The sequence below is a fragment of the Theileria orientalis genome, chromosome 1, assembly GCF_000740895.1.
Source record: "Theileria orientalis strain Shintoku DNA, chromosome 1, complete genome".
Classification (NCBI taxonomy): Eukaryota; Apicomplexa; class Aconoidasida; order Piroplasmida; family Theileriidae; genus Theileria; species Theileria orientalis.
Window position 1 is genome coordinate 1,696,948 of NC_025260.1, and position 14,895 is coordinate 1,711,842.

Below are 14,895 nucleotides of genomic sequence, written 5' to 3' on the forward strand. Positions count from 1 at the left end.
CTGATTTCGGTTATATCCGGTTGGCTTAATTTTTTATCACATACCTTCCTAGTATTATTGAGAAACAAACAACAAAATATAATATGTGTTCACTGCAAACATATTTAACCGATTTAACAACTTCTTCTTAACTCAATCAATTTCCGCTCACTTTTTTTCTACTGTAATCTACTACATTTGTAACATTCTGTTTTATGTTACACATATCCTATTTTTTATAGTCTACATTAACATACTAGTAGGAGTTTTAATTTTAACTTAAACTGCGCCAATTTTAACTCAGATCTTTAACTTTATTATTGTCAATAATACTTGTCTCGATGCACATTCGTCTTAGGTTTAAAGGATGAATATATTAAAAATAAACATTTTAAACAATTCTAATTAAACATCACATATTTAATTATACTTTATACAGCTGCTCTTTAACAGTGCAGTAATCTTAGGATGGTTTGCAATTTGGTGTGCAATTTTTTAATACGATTGATTTAGTGTCCATTAGTTTTTTCTCGGGTTTTATTTATCATGATTTTTTTTTCATGTTGAATTAAATTATATTATTGTAATTTATTTTATTTTTCGTGTTTAAGTCTAATATTGTGAAATATATTGTTTTTCTGTTTTATTGTAAAAATAATTTATTATTATTTTTCTACCACTCACTGTAAATTATAGATTGAATTAAACAAATGAAACTATACCAAGTTAATAAAAATTATTTCTAAGTATATATAATTTCGCACAGAATGTATTTAGAATCTCGAGAGCATCTTCGTTTAAAACGGGTAAACCAGCTTGACTATACCTTCAAATGACCATTTATTAGGAGTTAAAAAACATAGAGACTGAGAACGATTCCTCAGTAGAGGCGTACATCGTAGACGGTAACATATTCAAATGGAGGGGTCACATCCTTGGACCTGTAAGAATTGCTATTTTTTCACGGTTTCTTAGCCCGGAACACCTTATGAAGGCGGTCACTTTAACCTCGACATAACGATTCCCGAGGACTACCCTTATAGTCCTCCCGTGGTAAGCGAATTACATATGTCTACTCCGGTTATGATTTACTCTTATTCCCCCAAAGTATTGATCACGACACGCACACACACATCTTTAGATAAAATTTGAGACTAAAATTTGGCATCCGAACATATCCAGTGAAACTGGAGCAATATGCTTGGATATTCTTAAAAACGAGTGGAGTCCTGCTCTCACAATCAGAACCGCTTTGCTATCGATTCAGGCACTATTATCAGCACCAGAGCCAGGTTACACAGTGCCCATATTTCATGGAATTAGCTGCACATATAGTTACGCTTTACTAACGCAAATGTGTAGACGATCCTCAGGATGCAATGGTTGCAAAAATGTACAAAAGGGACTACGAGGAGTTTGAACGAACCGCCAAGTATGTTACAATTGTATTTAGCAGAATAACTAGGTTATGGACGAGTACATTTGCCAGGGATGATAACGAGAGTAAAGAAGGAAAGGTAGTCGCACATACACTAACATAAGGTGATAAATCAATCTTTAGATCAAAACACTTTTGGAAATCGGAATAGAACGAGACCTAGCAGTGGTATTTTACGAATACGCACAAAACACACTTTAGAAAGCACTCGAGGAGAACGGCTGGGACACTACTGTGGCGCTAAACAGATTGCTGGATTCGTAAGGCCAAAGCATAAGGTTTTAAATTAATCTGATAAAAAAATGGTAAATACTTGAATATTAGAGTGAGTTAGCACATAAACTGTTGTTTATTTACATGGCGTTTGCCACATTCCCACAAACAGTTCACTCGATGTGATTCCATTGGCAATTTGTGTATATGTATTTTATCTTTGGCCATGGACGACTACTTAAACGTCGGAAGCATTAAGCCGAACCTGGAAATTCTCGAACAGAAGAAGAAATCTCAGCCTAAATCGGATTTACTGGGAGGCAACTTAACGAGTCGCCAACTGTATCTAACAGGTACGCCCTCGGTGGAAGATTCCATCACAGTTTACCCATTTAGGTTACGGAAGACATTGGGGTGAGAAGTTGACGTATTCCGTCGGATTAGCCTACGGATCAGGTAAAAGATAGCTATTCCAAAAGATACAACTGTTATTCGGGACCATTAAGTGCCCATAGGAAGTTAGAATTAAAACGAAAGTGTACAAGCGCTAGAAATATCTAAAAATAGCGATTTTAGGCATTTTATGCGGAGGCTCTTTCGGGTTAATCAAGGGAATCTCTAAGGGAGGAGCCACGGGGAAGCTGTTCCTGAACTCAGTGTTGAACAACTGCAGCACCTACGGACCGAAGCTCGGAAATCGACTGGGCTGCCTAACGATAATATACTGCGGTCTAAACGGCCTTGTGAAGCTGGTTAGGGGCGAAAAGGCCGATGAAAGATTTAACGCACCGGTCGCAGGCCTCCTCTCAGGAGCAGTTTATAAAATCGCAGGCCCAATAGCCAAGACTGCCAAGTACTCAGCAGGTACAGGCGTCGTATTTACAGCAATAGACTACGTTTTGCGCAAGTCGTTTTAACGGCGGCGCCGCGTATGTAATATAGTACATCCAAGTATACGATTATAGCAAGTGTAGTTAGTACATGACAACATGTACAACAAACACATTAAGGCGAGTTTAGTAACTGTGCCCTTAGCAGCTTCGTTAAGAATAATTCGTGACTTAGCTTTCTCATTTCCTAGAGTAGAGTCAATGTTGCTAATTTATTCGTTTAGTTAACTAAGAAGAGGATATATATGTTAAGTGTTGAGACTAACTTGGACGTATGATTCTGTTGATATTCTACTCTTTTTATAAGATTCGTGAAGTAACTGAAGCATGTCATTACAAGTGGCCTCAGTACAAACTAGCTCACATAACCTAAACAGAGTGATTTAAGATTAGTGTCAGTGGAAGTGAAACCAGCGTAAATGAATAGTGATGCGACTGAATGAGGATAGTAAGGTAAGTAGTAGTTTCACTAATTGGTTGGTGTTGATACTTTTGTGAATTCGTGTCTTTGAATTTAATGAAGTCTATGACGTTTGACCCCTCCTTGATAGAAAGAAGCAGTTGATTTGCAGAAGTTATTGTACGTGTGTACTCCCCAACCTCCTTGTACATTTCTTCAACCTGGTTCAATTCGTCCTTTTTCACCTCAGAGTTAAGAGTATCCTAAACAAATATACATACCATCAACTAGTCTATGGAGTACCTCAATTTGATCGAGCTTCAGACACACGTTATTCAAGTCTAAAAGAGCAAACACCCAATTCATGAGCATTCTCCTATGAAGTTCGTACTTGTCCATGTCATAATTGTACTGTTTAATAATCTTAGGTCGATTACTCTTTAAATTCGTTAAAATGTTCTTGTACGCGTACTCCACCAGTTTTCTGTCCCTGTCTGAAAGCCTATATTTGGCGACAAGATTATCAGGAATTGCTTGGTCCGTAACTTCAACATCTGCCCTTTTTTCAGCTAATATGGGCCTTGTGGATGATGTATAAATGGGCGACATCATGTTAAAAGTCTTACACAACGAGTCAACAGCATGTACCTAGATGATATTTCGGAAAATATTGATCCAGTATACGTGAATACTTTGTATCTAAATTACAAGTGGCTTGTGTGTAAACACACACACATAGATGTTAAACATACCAATTTGCTAGTGTGATGCCACTTATCCAGGTAATCTAGACTAACGTTACCCTTACGGTCTACATTTGGGTGATTTTTAACTATTTTTATCTCTTGGCTTGGAACAACGGATATCATGGGAGCAGAAAAAGGATAGTCCTTAGGTATCTTAATCAGTATCGGAGCCTTGTAAACGAAACCGGAAAACATATACGGCACCGTTCCTGAGATGTTTAGGGATATGCCAAAGGGTGAAGTGTCTAAAAAATGGTTAAATAAATTCAGCATTACACACTTACGTAAGGATGCGAAAAGACCTGTGTACTTGCTGTGAAGAGCATCCAAATCTATGATGACCATAGAATCATTTTTAAAATGTTTCTTTAAACTAGATTTTAACTCAGAATCCATATTTAAGTTAAGTTTATTAAGTACTTTATTGTACAACTACGCCAGAGTGAAACACATTAGAATCTTTAGAACGGGTGCGTAAAATTTATTCAAATATCAATCAAACTACATTAAATACAAAAATTGACGGTTATTTTACCAGTGTGTATAATGCTCATTCAACTTTAGGTTGAGAAATCAGGCATACATCGTTCAAGGAATTCATATCATTATTAATTTTTCCAGTATATATTAATATGTAATATTAAACCATCAACAATGAAAAAATAACTATACTAATATGTCAAACATTTTCTCATTTTTCTATAACAATTTTGTAAAATATTTACATCGTAACTTCACAAATAAATACTCCTACTTGAGTTTTGGAATCACAAATTGTATCATACTTGAACGAATAAGTTCACCAATAAAAGACGATAATATAAATAAAACTATTTCGCTTGAACGCAACCCTATTAACCATGTTAGAGGATACTACGGAATAAAAGGATTTTTGTTCAACCTAATGGAAGACAGAATCGCTCATGCGGAGGAGATTAAAGAACATAAAGATTGTTGTAATTCCAGTGAGGAAAAGGTAAGTGTACTCTGACCATTTCATCAACAATGTAGGAGATTGTTTTGACAGATAAGGCACTCGAGAAGGTACATCAATCGCATACTAATTTTTAAATACTAACACGTTTAGATAAAGTTTGAGATTGGGACCTATGAAGTGGTACTTTTCATGAAGGGGACTGCCAGAAAGCCACGCTGCGGATTCAGTAAACAGGCTCTGGACATTTTAAAGGTAATTGGATACACATCTGGTATATTTTATGCACAGACACTGAAAATCGATACCATAAGAACAGTGGATGTTTTGGAGGACAAGGAACTAAGAAATGGACTGAAAATATACTCAAAATACCCCAACTTCCCTCAACTCTACGTTAGGGGCGAGTTCGTGGGAGGCCTAGAAAAAATACATAAAATGTATTCAGAAGGAACTCTAGAAAAGTTCATCAAGGAATAAAAATAACAAGGTTCTCGGAGTGGGAATGGTGAATAATATTGTATATTTTGGCTTATATATTAGTGTATAGGTCTAATTTTTTTATATGAGCAAGATTTTAAAATTTTAAAAGATAACGACTTCTAATTCTGGGAGTATTATTTCAATTCGGTCCAGTTTAGCCGCTATTCTAGCGGCCTTACACTTAGTGATGTCGTTTTCGTGGGGCAGTTATTCTGGGTGATGTCGTGTAATAGACAGTTTATATTTTATTAATTTGTATTTATATTTTTATAAAAATTAGAAAACAGGTACGGTGTTATATATACATCATATATCCGTATGTTTATTTAAATGTGTAAGGGTCTTGTTGATTAAATTGCACACAAGTTAGGGTAACGTACACACACAAAAATTTGTCCAAACCACCTCTCTAGTCGCACGTAACTCATCACACGTGTCCCTAACATCATTCTAAACACTATTCTAAGGAGTGGTTTAGATGTGTAAATGTTTAATCAACAATCTAATTCCCTTGACACCCGTTATCATTAGACACGTTTTGTGCTTACACATCTGAATAGAACTTTCTCAAACCAATTAATCACGTATTTTTAGACAGTAAAATGAAGATTTTATACTTTCTATCCATTGTACTCGTCATAATACAAAATGGCTTGTGCCGTATGGAGGCTGGAACCATGGCAGAGAAGTACAATGAGCACGACCCCGATTTCACGTCAAGGGTAAGGCACACAACATCTTACAGTCTTTTAGAGAAGGAAGTATGACAGTACCCGTGCCAGGGGTGTTCAGAGGAGGCAGGGCAATAGCTATATGAACGTCGCCTCTAAGCTCTCACCCGTCTTCGGAATGCCGAAGAGCTTCAAGGAGTACCAGTTTATGAGTTCAGTTAGCAACTCCAAGATGAACAAAAGTAGGCATTTAGTTTAGATGATATTTTTCAGATTTTAATAATTTTTTCCAGACGAATAAAGATCGCACAATTTTTAATGAACGCAATGACTCATGTTCAATGCCCGATGGTTCCACTGTTGCAGGGCAGACCTGTTCAGTAGACTCCAGTGCACATACTGGTTCTGTCGATTCCACGGGCGCTTCTTGTCCACTTAAACAGGACCAGAATGCTATAACCGTAGCATCTCCAGTAGCAGTACACTCCGCCGATGACTGGTCCGAGGATGTTAGTTCAATCCATAAAGCACAAGATGAGCTCAAATCTGAGTTGAATGACGTAAAAGAGGCTCAAAAACATCTGGAAGAGAAATACGATCAAACACAGAAAACCGCTGATCAGGCTCAACAGGCCGCGAACCAGGTCGAGCAGACCGAGCAGGAGCTACAGGACACCACCGAACAGTTACAACAAGATCAAGAAAACTTGCACAACGAACAGGAACAGTTACACGAAGAGGCAGACGCATTGAAGCAGGAAGAACAGAAACTGGAATCAACAGTAGCAGCTGTTAACGCAAAAGAACATGATCTAAATCAACAACAAAACGATTTAAATGACCAAAAAAACGACTTAGAAAATAAAGAAAATGAATTACAACAACATCAGCAAGAGGTTAAAAACGAGGAAGACACCGTCGAACGAGAAAAAAATGAACTCGAAGACCAACAGAAAGAGTTAAAGAACGAGGAGGACAAAGTTGAGGCCAAGCAAGAACAACTAGATGCCAAAGAAAACGAGTTAAACGATAAGGAGGATGACCTGAAACAGCAGGAACACGAACTCCAAGAGTCCCAGAGCACCAGTGTTTCTGACGAAACATCCAAGTTAGACAAAAATAGTAGTAATAATAACTCGCAGAGCACCGATGTAAGCCAACTGCAACCAATCGCAAGTCCCAGTGTTAATGGTAGTGTTAAAGGCCTCGTCGACAGCTCCACAATACCCAGCTGTGCTTCTGACGACGACGAGGTCTCCAAGGCTTACCAGGTACCACAAATTAGTACCATTTAGTTTATATACACTATTTGTCTCATTATGGGCACCATTGTTATCACAACCACAAATACACTGATCTAATTATTTATTTTCAGAGTGACGGGGACGTACAACACACCACACCGACCAAATCTCAATCACCACAGCAATCAACTGAGTCAGATCATAGTGAAACCAGCAAGTCAGAAACCTCAGAAGAGGAACCCGAAGAGTCTTCTGAGAACCCATCTTCCACATCCAAATCCTCTGAACACACTGGGGATGACCAGGAGGAGAAAGAAGAAGGCGAGGGACATGAAGATAAGTATGAGGGCGAAGAGGAGCAGGAAACGTTTGAAGGAGAGGACGAAGATGAAGATAACTCAACATCAAAGTCTGAATCCGTCAAAGAACCAGAGTCTGAGTCCGGAGTCACACCAGAATCGGAATCTAAGTCTGAATCCAAATCCGAGACAGAGTCTGAATCAAATAACGAGTCTACTAGCGAATCCCGTGACGCTTCTGATTCCGAGTCCAAGGACGAGCCAGAGTCTCAATCAGAATCCGCAACCGCGTCCCATTTGGAAACTGGGTCTGAAGAGGGGGCCGACAGCAAGGAAGCTGACGACGAGGATCAACAGGATCACGTAGAAGCTAAGGATGAAGTTTAATTGTTAAATTAAGTTGGTTCCGTGTTTTTTAAACAAATATCATTTAAGTGCACCAGCAGTTTCTATAATTTGTTATTTTCTCAAGTGCTTACGTTATACATCTGTTCCAGGTGACCGTACTTCTGTCTTTCCCTTTCCAGCTCCACGTCAAGGTTATTTTCGCTACTCGGCTCCACCTGTTTCTCCAGAAGCTTTATGCGATTTCTCATGTTCTATGAATAATGAGCGGTGCACTAGTAAGCGAGCGGCTAGCTAATTACACAGCTAACTACACAAACTGTTGCAGCTGCACAGCGTGTTTATTAAGTTACCTCGTTGGTCATCTGTGACAACTGCAGTGAGTTTGCCAGAATATGCAGCTGCGACTCCATCTTCTGCAGCTTAACCTTTGCAAACTCCAGCTGTCCCTCGTACAAGTTCTTAATTATTTTCATGGGCTCATCCAACACAGGGTCTCTAGGTGACTCAGCATGAATTCTACTTTCACGCTCCTCAGGTCTCCTCACTTCATGAACTGATACCTGTGACGACTTATCGTACCTTGTAAAGTCAACCTGTTTATCTTTCACTTTACTAGTAGATTCATCATAACCACTGGTACATGCCTCATCAGGTCCCTTTTCCTCACTGTCCATTGTACTGGCGTGCCTTGTTTTATCCTTCGTTCTACCAATACTTAGAATTGGTTCAGGAAATTTATTTAGACATCCTAAAACAAAATCGCTGTAATTTTTACATTTATTTAACTCAAGCTATTGCCATTGCTAGTAATCATATTGATGCTAGTACTACTATTTATATTACTACCAGTATTGCTAGTACTACTACTGATACTACTACTACGCCATCACTAATGATACTACTCCTACGCTCTACTACTGATACTACTGCTGATATGTGCCTCTTTGCATGGATATGACTCACTTGATATGGTTCCAAAGAGATGCGGATGTAAATAATGCTTAAATGCGATCAGCTTCTTAAATACGCTCGGCGGCAGTGTGAAGTTGTAGAAGTTGTTTTGGTTCCAGTAGTACAGCTCTATCAAGTCACTTTTGGTCGTGTTCGCTACGCTTGCTCTAAAACGCCTCAGTGATTCCTCAAATCCTAGCCCTAGGCTATCCACGGGCTGTACATCGTCCAGCTTTAAAGCTATTTCTGCCGCCTTAAATTCCTTTGAGAAGTACATTCTGTTCACCTCCTCGTGCATCTTACTCAGCATAGGCAACTCAACTCCATGTTTAAACACAACAGCTCCCCCTCCGCCAGTTTCAAATCCGACTATGAACAGGTACAACACAGTCACTGATGCCAACCCTCTTGAGTAACCTCGGCAGTTTCTTTCCATACTTATCAACTCTACATATAAACATTATTCCAATGCCAGTACCGAGTAACGGCGTGTAGTCAGTGCCCTTGAACCCCAATCCATGCTCCATTGTCATTGTGGACATCATTAGGGACGTAAGCATGTTCTGGAACATGTTTTCCAGGTTCCCGCCGGACTTAAACTAAGGACACAAACATGACGGTTATTGGAATGATACACTATGTATCAGCATCTATGTATCTGTATCTATGTATGTGTACATATTCAGCCTCTTAACTCAACGGTTAAAAGCTGTTCGTCACACAATTTAGTTTATGCGCGTGTGTACATAATCTAATCTAATATACTGTGATAGTCTGCGTGTAAATAAACAACGTAATGTAATACAAATAACCCGTTACCTTCAGTATCGATATCATCTTCGAGAGCGTGCTTAGTACATACTTGAGTCCGTACTCTTCCAGCAGTTCCACCTGCACATGTTGCAGTTAAACACACACTGTGTTTTGCGCCTTACCTTTGGGACCCCTTCCCCCGCATCCGTGCTTGCCCTCAGCAGTGCTGTGTAGTTGAATACAAACTTCCTGTAGAACACCAACTGCCCGTCGTCGACCTCCTGATCCAATAAGGTACTCAACTCTTCACACTGCCTGCTGAAGTACTGCCTCAGCCCTCTCCCCGCCGCCGTCTCTCCGTTGAACACTCCCATCTTCGATGCCAACTTGAACACCTACACATATGTTAGTAATGCCGGTGATTTATCTTCACCGTCGCCACGCTGAGCAGTGGCGTCTATATCTAATTCACCTACTTCCCCTGTGAATTTACCAGCTACTCTCGTATTTATGTACGGGTCCAGCAGTGACACCGCCAGCTGAAATATTGGCATACCTTCGAAATCCAAAAAACTCCCAACCTTAATCTTTACCACTTCCTCCAGCTCCTCTTGAACTTGCGTCTCCTTCGTGTGCAGTACACTCAGCATACATTTGTACAGTTCCGGCAAATCGTTCACTTTCATGCTCGACAGCCTCTCAACCATCGCCTCTCCGCCTCTGCCGTTCAAAGTGCTCATGTAGACGCTCAGATAGTTCGTGAAGGACCTTATTGCCTGAGATTCCACGAAATTTCCCAGCTTACTCAGGTTCATCAGGATGACCAGGCTGCACGTCACCATGTTACACAGCTCCAGGTCCAGCCTGCTAGACCGCGCCTCCGCGTCCGCAGTCCTGTCTGGCGGGTCCAGCTTTTCCACTATGTGCTTTATAAAGGGCTCTGCCCTCACTCCCAGGTCCCTCACGCACACTTGGGCGAACAACGCGCTTTCCAGCGCAACGTGCAAGATCTGCGAAAACGCGCTCAGCAGCTCCATTGATTTCGTGGACTCGTGCGTGCAGTTATAGTAGGTGTACACCAGCACCAGGTTCTTCGCGTACCTCGCCAGAGTCGCGGCGTCCCTCGGACTCACGTGCATTCTCGAGCTCACCGCGTAGCTGTGTATCAGCGTCAGCGCCTCCACTGCGCACGGCGGGAACGACATAAATATCTTCAGGTCCTTCTCGTTCACCAGCGCCAGGTGCGGCGCCGGCTTCTGCTCCTCGTATGACGCCGCGTTCAGCGTCGTGTTGAGCATGTAGAAGTGGTCCTTGCTGCAGTCCTCCAGGGCGCCAAACACGCTCTGCAAGGCTCCCTGCTTGCTGAAGACGTCCGCGAAACCCTCCACTTGCGCCGTGAGCTGGCTCATCAGCTCCAGAAGCCGCGACTTGATGTACAGCTGATTCACGCTCCTCAGCAGGCCGAGCAGCTGCTTCACTAAGGCCGGGTTGCTCTTAATCGCCTCCTCCACCGCCACCTTCACTCTGAAGCTGCACCTTTGCGTGGTCAGGAAGCACGCGCAGTAGTCCTCCTTCGCGTCCAGGTCCCGGTCCATCTTCGGCTTCGTGCAGTCGTAGCAGTGCTCCTCGTGGTATACGTAATGGCTGCACGCGTCGTAGTGCCTGTTCCACAGGTAGAGCGCGCTGCCGTCCTCCTGCGCCACGTGCCAGTTAACGTCGTTGTAGGCGAATATCTTCTGGAAGAGCTGCAGGAAGCCGTGGAAGACCTCGTTCCACTCCGCGTCCTCGCCGTAGTAGGTCACGCTCAGCGCCTCCAGTACCTGCTTCGCGTCTTCCGACGCGTCCAGGATCGCGTCTATGCACCTCAGGTACTCGTCCAGGTCCCTTTTTTCCTCCTCGTTCACGTTGATGAAAGCGAAGGATCCCACCAGCTCGTACTCGTCCACCTTCTCCTCCCCGTACCTCCTCTTCACGAGCTCGTCGTACTTTCTTCTTTCTATCTTCGAGTCATCGTACTCTCTGTTCAGGTTTCCAAAGTAGATGTGCGACGGGTACGCCAGCATCTCGTTCAGCAGCTTCAGCGCCTGCGCCACCAGCGCCAGCAGTGAGCTCTGAAGCCCCTCCATCCTTCCTTCCAGCTTAACTAGCCTTCCGGCTTGTGATTTCAGCACGAGTGCTGCGTCGTACAATTGCGATATTTCGTACAGCGTCAGAAACGACTGGTTCTCTACCACCTTCCTCGAGCTGCTGCTCGCGTCCTCCAGCACTCTCGTCAGCGATTTCAGGAACACCTCTACGAACTCAACGCTCTCTCTGTACGATGATTCTGAGAACCTTCTAAGTACACAGTTTTCTCCCAGTGAGCATGTTGCCTCTCCGCCTACTCCGTTCTTCCCGCCTTCTCCTCCTTCCAATCCTCCGTTTTCGCCATGTAGGAACTTCAACTTACTCACCAGTCTCTGTTTCACTCTTGGTTCTCCAGATTCTCTTTTTTCTTGAAATTTATTGTCGTTTACTCTTACACCCTTTCTCCTTCCGCCTCCGTACTCCTCAAATATGCAACATATTGCTGATTCTTCTTCTTTTACATTCCTTTTCGCGCTCAGTTGCAACAATCTTGGCAAATGTACTGATTTTATTTCAAGAATCCCGTTCGTTATCTGTATCCCTTCATTTATTATTGAGAACGACTCCTGCACGTTTTTATTTATTTTTCTTATAAAGTGCATCTCTAAAACCCATTCATATTCTTCTATTTATTTTATTGTACATATTATTCCTTTTTTTAACTCTATATTCTCCTTCGTCTTCAATGTGTAACTTGCCCTACTACCTTCTACTTAATACATATTATACATCATTACATTATGCGTTTAGTGACTTTTTCTTATTTATATTTATTCCCGTTTCTTCTCCTACGTAATCTGGTGCTTCCTTTCTATTTTTATTCGTCATTGCGTTATATATTTTCATTTTCTTTTCAAACTTTCTGCGATTTGTTACTCTTGCGTTTCCTTGCGTCTTATCTCTTTTTACTACCAGTCCTCTGTTTTTCATAATATCCTTTCCGATATCTAAAAATTTATTATTTCCTTGTACTTATTTTTATCATTCTTACCTCTCTTTCCTTCTATTACTTCTTCTGGCTTATATACTCTTACATTACTTTGTTGATATTTTTGTTTTCTATTTTCTTTTATTTTATTATAATTTTCCTTTATTTTATCTATTTCATCCCTTTTTTGTCTATGTTCTTTATTTTTTCCGTTCCTGCTACTCTTACTATCACCTTCGTTACTAATCGACTTCCTCTTTTTTATTATTCTATCGGTCTTGTTTGTGTACACCATATCTGGGTTATTTCTTTTTTCTGACATTATTACGCTTTGTCTCAATTTCTGTGCCGCTACGTTCAAGTCATTTGAGTTACTCTTCACTCTCGTCTTCTCATTTGTGAAACTTGTCAAATCTTGTAAATTTGTTCCGATCAAGTTCTTATGTTTTTTCTCCATCGTTTGCATATCTACACATTTTAATTTTTTTCCTGTCTAGCTACCTACTACCAATGACTATGTACTTCTATTGAGTCATCTAATACCAATAACTATTTTTCTATTGAGTTATCTAATACCAATGACTATGTACTTCTATTGAGTCATCTAATACCAATAACTATTTTTCTATTGAGTTATCTAATACCAATGACTATGTACGTCTATTCAGCTACCTACTACCAATGACTATGTACTTCTATTCAGCTACCTACTACCAATAACTATGTACTTCTATTGAGTCATCTAATACCAATAACTATTTTATATATCTATGTTTGTTTTTACATTTTTTATATTTTTTCGTCAGTGGTATACGTCTCATTCTTTCCATTTCATATTCTTCTATTTCGTTCATTTTTTTCATGAATTTATGTCTTTCATCCTTCTCGTCTTCTTCCTTATCCTATTATTATTTACATTACCGAATGTCACATTGCTTTTTTAACACTACTTCTACCAATACCAATATCGCCAGTATTAACTATTAGTTGTCTTACCTCCTCGTTGTGTACTTGATTAATTATATTCTTCGGTGCCTTGTACTTTTTATTATCCATATTGTTCAACTCCATGTTCTCTATTCTTGGTACCAAACTCTCCTCTTTACCTATATCCGCAAAATAAGAATGAAATCACTCAACTATAAACATAACTATATACTCTACTCTAATTAACAATAGTTTCATCATACTGATCTATAACTACTATCTTACTCTTCAAATTATTGAGCAATTTCGATATTTGATACTGCAATTTATTTTCTATTGGTTTCGCCTTGTCTAGCAACAGTCTTATCTCCAATAGCCTATCTATTACTGGGTGATTTTCTATCGATATTCCGTGCACCTTCAGGAGCAAATAGTATGTTAAATAGGATAAGTACATCAGGAACAGCTCATTCCTAATATCCAAGTACTCCAAGCCCTATTTTATTATTAATTTATTATTTATTAATAGTTATTTGCTATTCATTATCAGTTATTTGTTATTCGTTATTAACTAGTGCCATAAATACCATTCTTAACACACAAATGCTCTTATGTATATGTGATCTATCTGGCGCTTACGTCTTTCGTGCATAGTTTAAATGACTTCGGGTCACTCAGGAGCTTAAATATTTGCTCGTTTGATATGTCCGACTTTTCCTTAAACTCCTTCAAGAGTAGTAAAAACTCCGGGTGCTCCTTGTCCAGAAATTCCTTCTTCTGCTCATCGCTTAGTACAAAGAAATCGTCCGGCAGTGTAACCTTTTCCGAGTCCTTCTTCAGCGATTCAGACAAATTTTCAATCAATGTGTCAAGTGCCTATACAACATCATGTATTTAAATCCATATTCAGTTTCCTTTTCTGTTTATGATTACAATAATTAATGTGTGTAACTCTCAGCAACCGCCCTCATAATGCTAACTATTAATTCAAACTTACTGTTGTGTCGTCCTCCTTTTCCACATCTACGTATTGATCCAAGTCCGCGTCCTCTTCCTCAACATCTTCATACATTTCAGCCGTGATATCACGTGCTTCTGCGATACGATCTTCCAGTGCTTCTTCGTCCAACTCATCATCGGAGCTGTCGACGTAGTAGTTCTTTAACTTTTTTCCCCAATCTACTCTATCCTGCTCCTCTTCCTCTTCTTCATCCTGACCCTCCTCGTATTCATCCTCAAGATCCTCTATTTCATCTAAAAGATCATTTACGTGTGCTAAACAAACCATCTGTCGCTTCAGGAGTAAACGAACGCGGTAACCCTAACTTTTCTAACTCCTCGTCAGTTGATTTATCTACGAATCAATTACTATGTGACAATATGCCATTCTAATCTATTTTATCATTATTTAACTGACCTTCTGCTTCCTCAAAGGGGATAAAATCCTTTCCATCGCTTGTGACTACTGCTTTAAATGAAGAGCCGGTAGTTTTCTTTTTATTCTTAACATCTGATTCCTCAGATGTTTTTTTGGGTTTCCTAGGTACATTTCTGCCCATTTTAA

General features: G+C 40.2%; 8 protein-coding genes across 8 annotated transcripts; 4 read left to right on the top strand and 4 right to left on the bottom strand.

Moving 5' to 3' along the window:
• Positions 1-746: 746 nt before the first annotated feature.
• TOT_010000691 (ubiquitin carrier protein) lies at positions 747-1,681 on the top strand (the record flags this gene model as incomplete). Its single annotated transcript, XM_009691237.1, has 7 exons — positions 747-785; positions 827-922; positions 955-1,032; positions 1,121-1,271; positions 1,342-1,496; positions 1,541-1,585; positions 1,619-1,681. The coding sequence occupies 7 exons, from the start codon at positions 747-749 to the stop codon at positions 1,679-1,681; spliced, it is 627 nt and encodes a 208-aa protein (XP_009689532.1).
• Positions 1,682-1,856: 175 nt separating this feature from the next.
• On the top strand, positions 1,857-2,547 carry TOT_010000692 (mitochondrial inner membrane protein; the record flags this gene model as incomplete). The annotated part of the gene is made up of 3 exons (XM_009691238.1): positions 1,857-1,983; positions 2,027-2,086; positions 2,207-2,547. The coding sequence occupies 3 exons, from the start codon at positions 1,857-1,859 to the stop codon at positions 2,545-2,547; spliced, it is 528 nt and encodes a 175-aa protein (XP_009689533.1).
• Positions 2,548-2,889: 342 nt separating this feature from the next.
• Positions 2,890-4,062, bottom strand: TOT_010000693 (uncharacterized protein; the record flags this gene model as incomplete). Its single annotated transcript, XM_009691239.1, has 4 exons — positions 2,890-3,183; positions 3,224-3,568; positions 3,673-3,911; positions 3,951-4,062. The coding sequence occupies 4 exons, from the start codon at positions 4,060-4,062 to the stop codon at positions 2,890-2,892; spliced, it is 990 nt and encodes a 329-aa protein (XP_009689534.1).
• Positions 4,063-4,342: 280 nt separating this feature from the next.
• Positions 4,343-5,080, top strand: TOT_010001191 (uncharacterized protein; the record flags this gene model as incomplete). Its single annotated transcript, XM_009691240.1, has 4 exons — positions 4,343-4,642; positions 4,678-4,710; positions 4,754-4,855; positions 4,892-5,080. The coding sequence occupies 4 exons, from the start codon at positions 4,343-4,345 to the stop codon at positions 5,078-5,080; spliced, it is 624 nt and encodes a 207-aa protein (XP_009689535.1).
• A 651-nt stretch (positions 5,081-5,731) lies between these two features.
• Positions 5,732-7,684, top strand: TOT_010000695 (conserved hypothetical protein; the record flags this gene model as incomplete). The annotated part of the gene is made up of 4 exons (XM_009691241.1): positions 5,732-5,805; positions 5,839-5,996; positions 6,028-7,025; positions 7,409-7,684. 4 exons carry the CDS (start codon positions 5,732-5,734, stop codon positions 7,682-7,684), a joined length of 1,506 nt encoding a protein of 501 aa, XP_009689536.1.
• Positions 7,685-7,764: 80 nt separating this feature from the next.
• TOT_010000696 (conserved hypothetical protein) lies at positions 7,765-9,723 on the bottom strand (the record flags this gene model as incomplete). Its single annotated transcript, XM_009691242.1, has 6 exons — positions 7,765-7,896; positions 7,996-8,393; positions 8,609-9,043; positions 9,075-9,195; positions 9,416-9,487; positions 9,532-9,723. The coding sequence occupies 6 exons, from the start codon at positions 9,721-9,723 to the stop codon at positions 7,765-7,767; spliced, it is 1,350 nt and encodes a 449-aa protein (XP_009689537.1).
• A 21-nt stretch (positions 9,724-9,744) lies between these two features.
• TOT_010001287 (conserved hypothetical protein) lies at positions 9,745-12,078 on the bottom strand (the record flags this gene model as incomplete). The annotated part of the gene is made up of 1 exon (XM_009691243.1): positions 9,745-12,078. The coding sequence occupies one exon, from the start codon at positions 12,076-12,078 to the stop codon at positions 9,745-9,747; it is 2,334 nt and encodes a 777-aa protein (XP_009689538.1).
• Positions 12,079-12,214: 136 nt separating this feature from the next.
• On the bottom strand, positions 12,215-14,890 carry TOT_010000698 (disrupter of silencing protein; the record flags this gene model as incomplete). The annotated part of the gene is made up of 9 exons (XM_009691244.1): positions 12,215-12,423; positions 12,468-12,872; positions 13,189-13,306; positions 13,401-13,510; positions 13,617-13,827; positions 13,971-14,207; positions 14,329-14,585; positions 14,617-14,685; positions 14,749-14,890. The coding sequence occupies 9 exons, from the start codon at positions 14,888-14,890 to the stop codon at positions 12,215-12,217; spliced, it is 1,758 nt and encodes a 585-aa protein (XP_009689539.1).
• Positions 14,891-14,895: the final 5 nt, after the last annotated feature.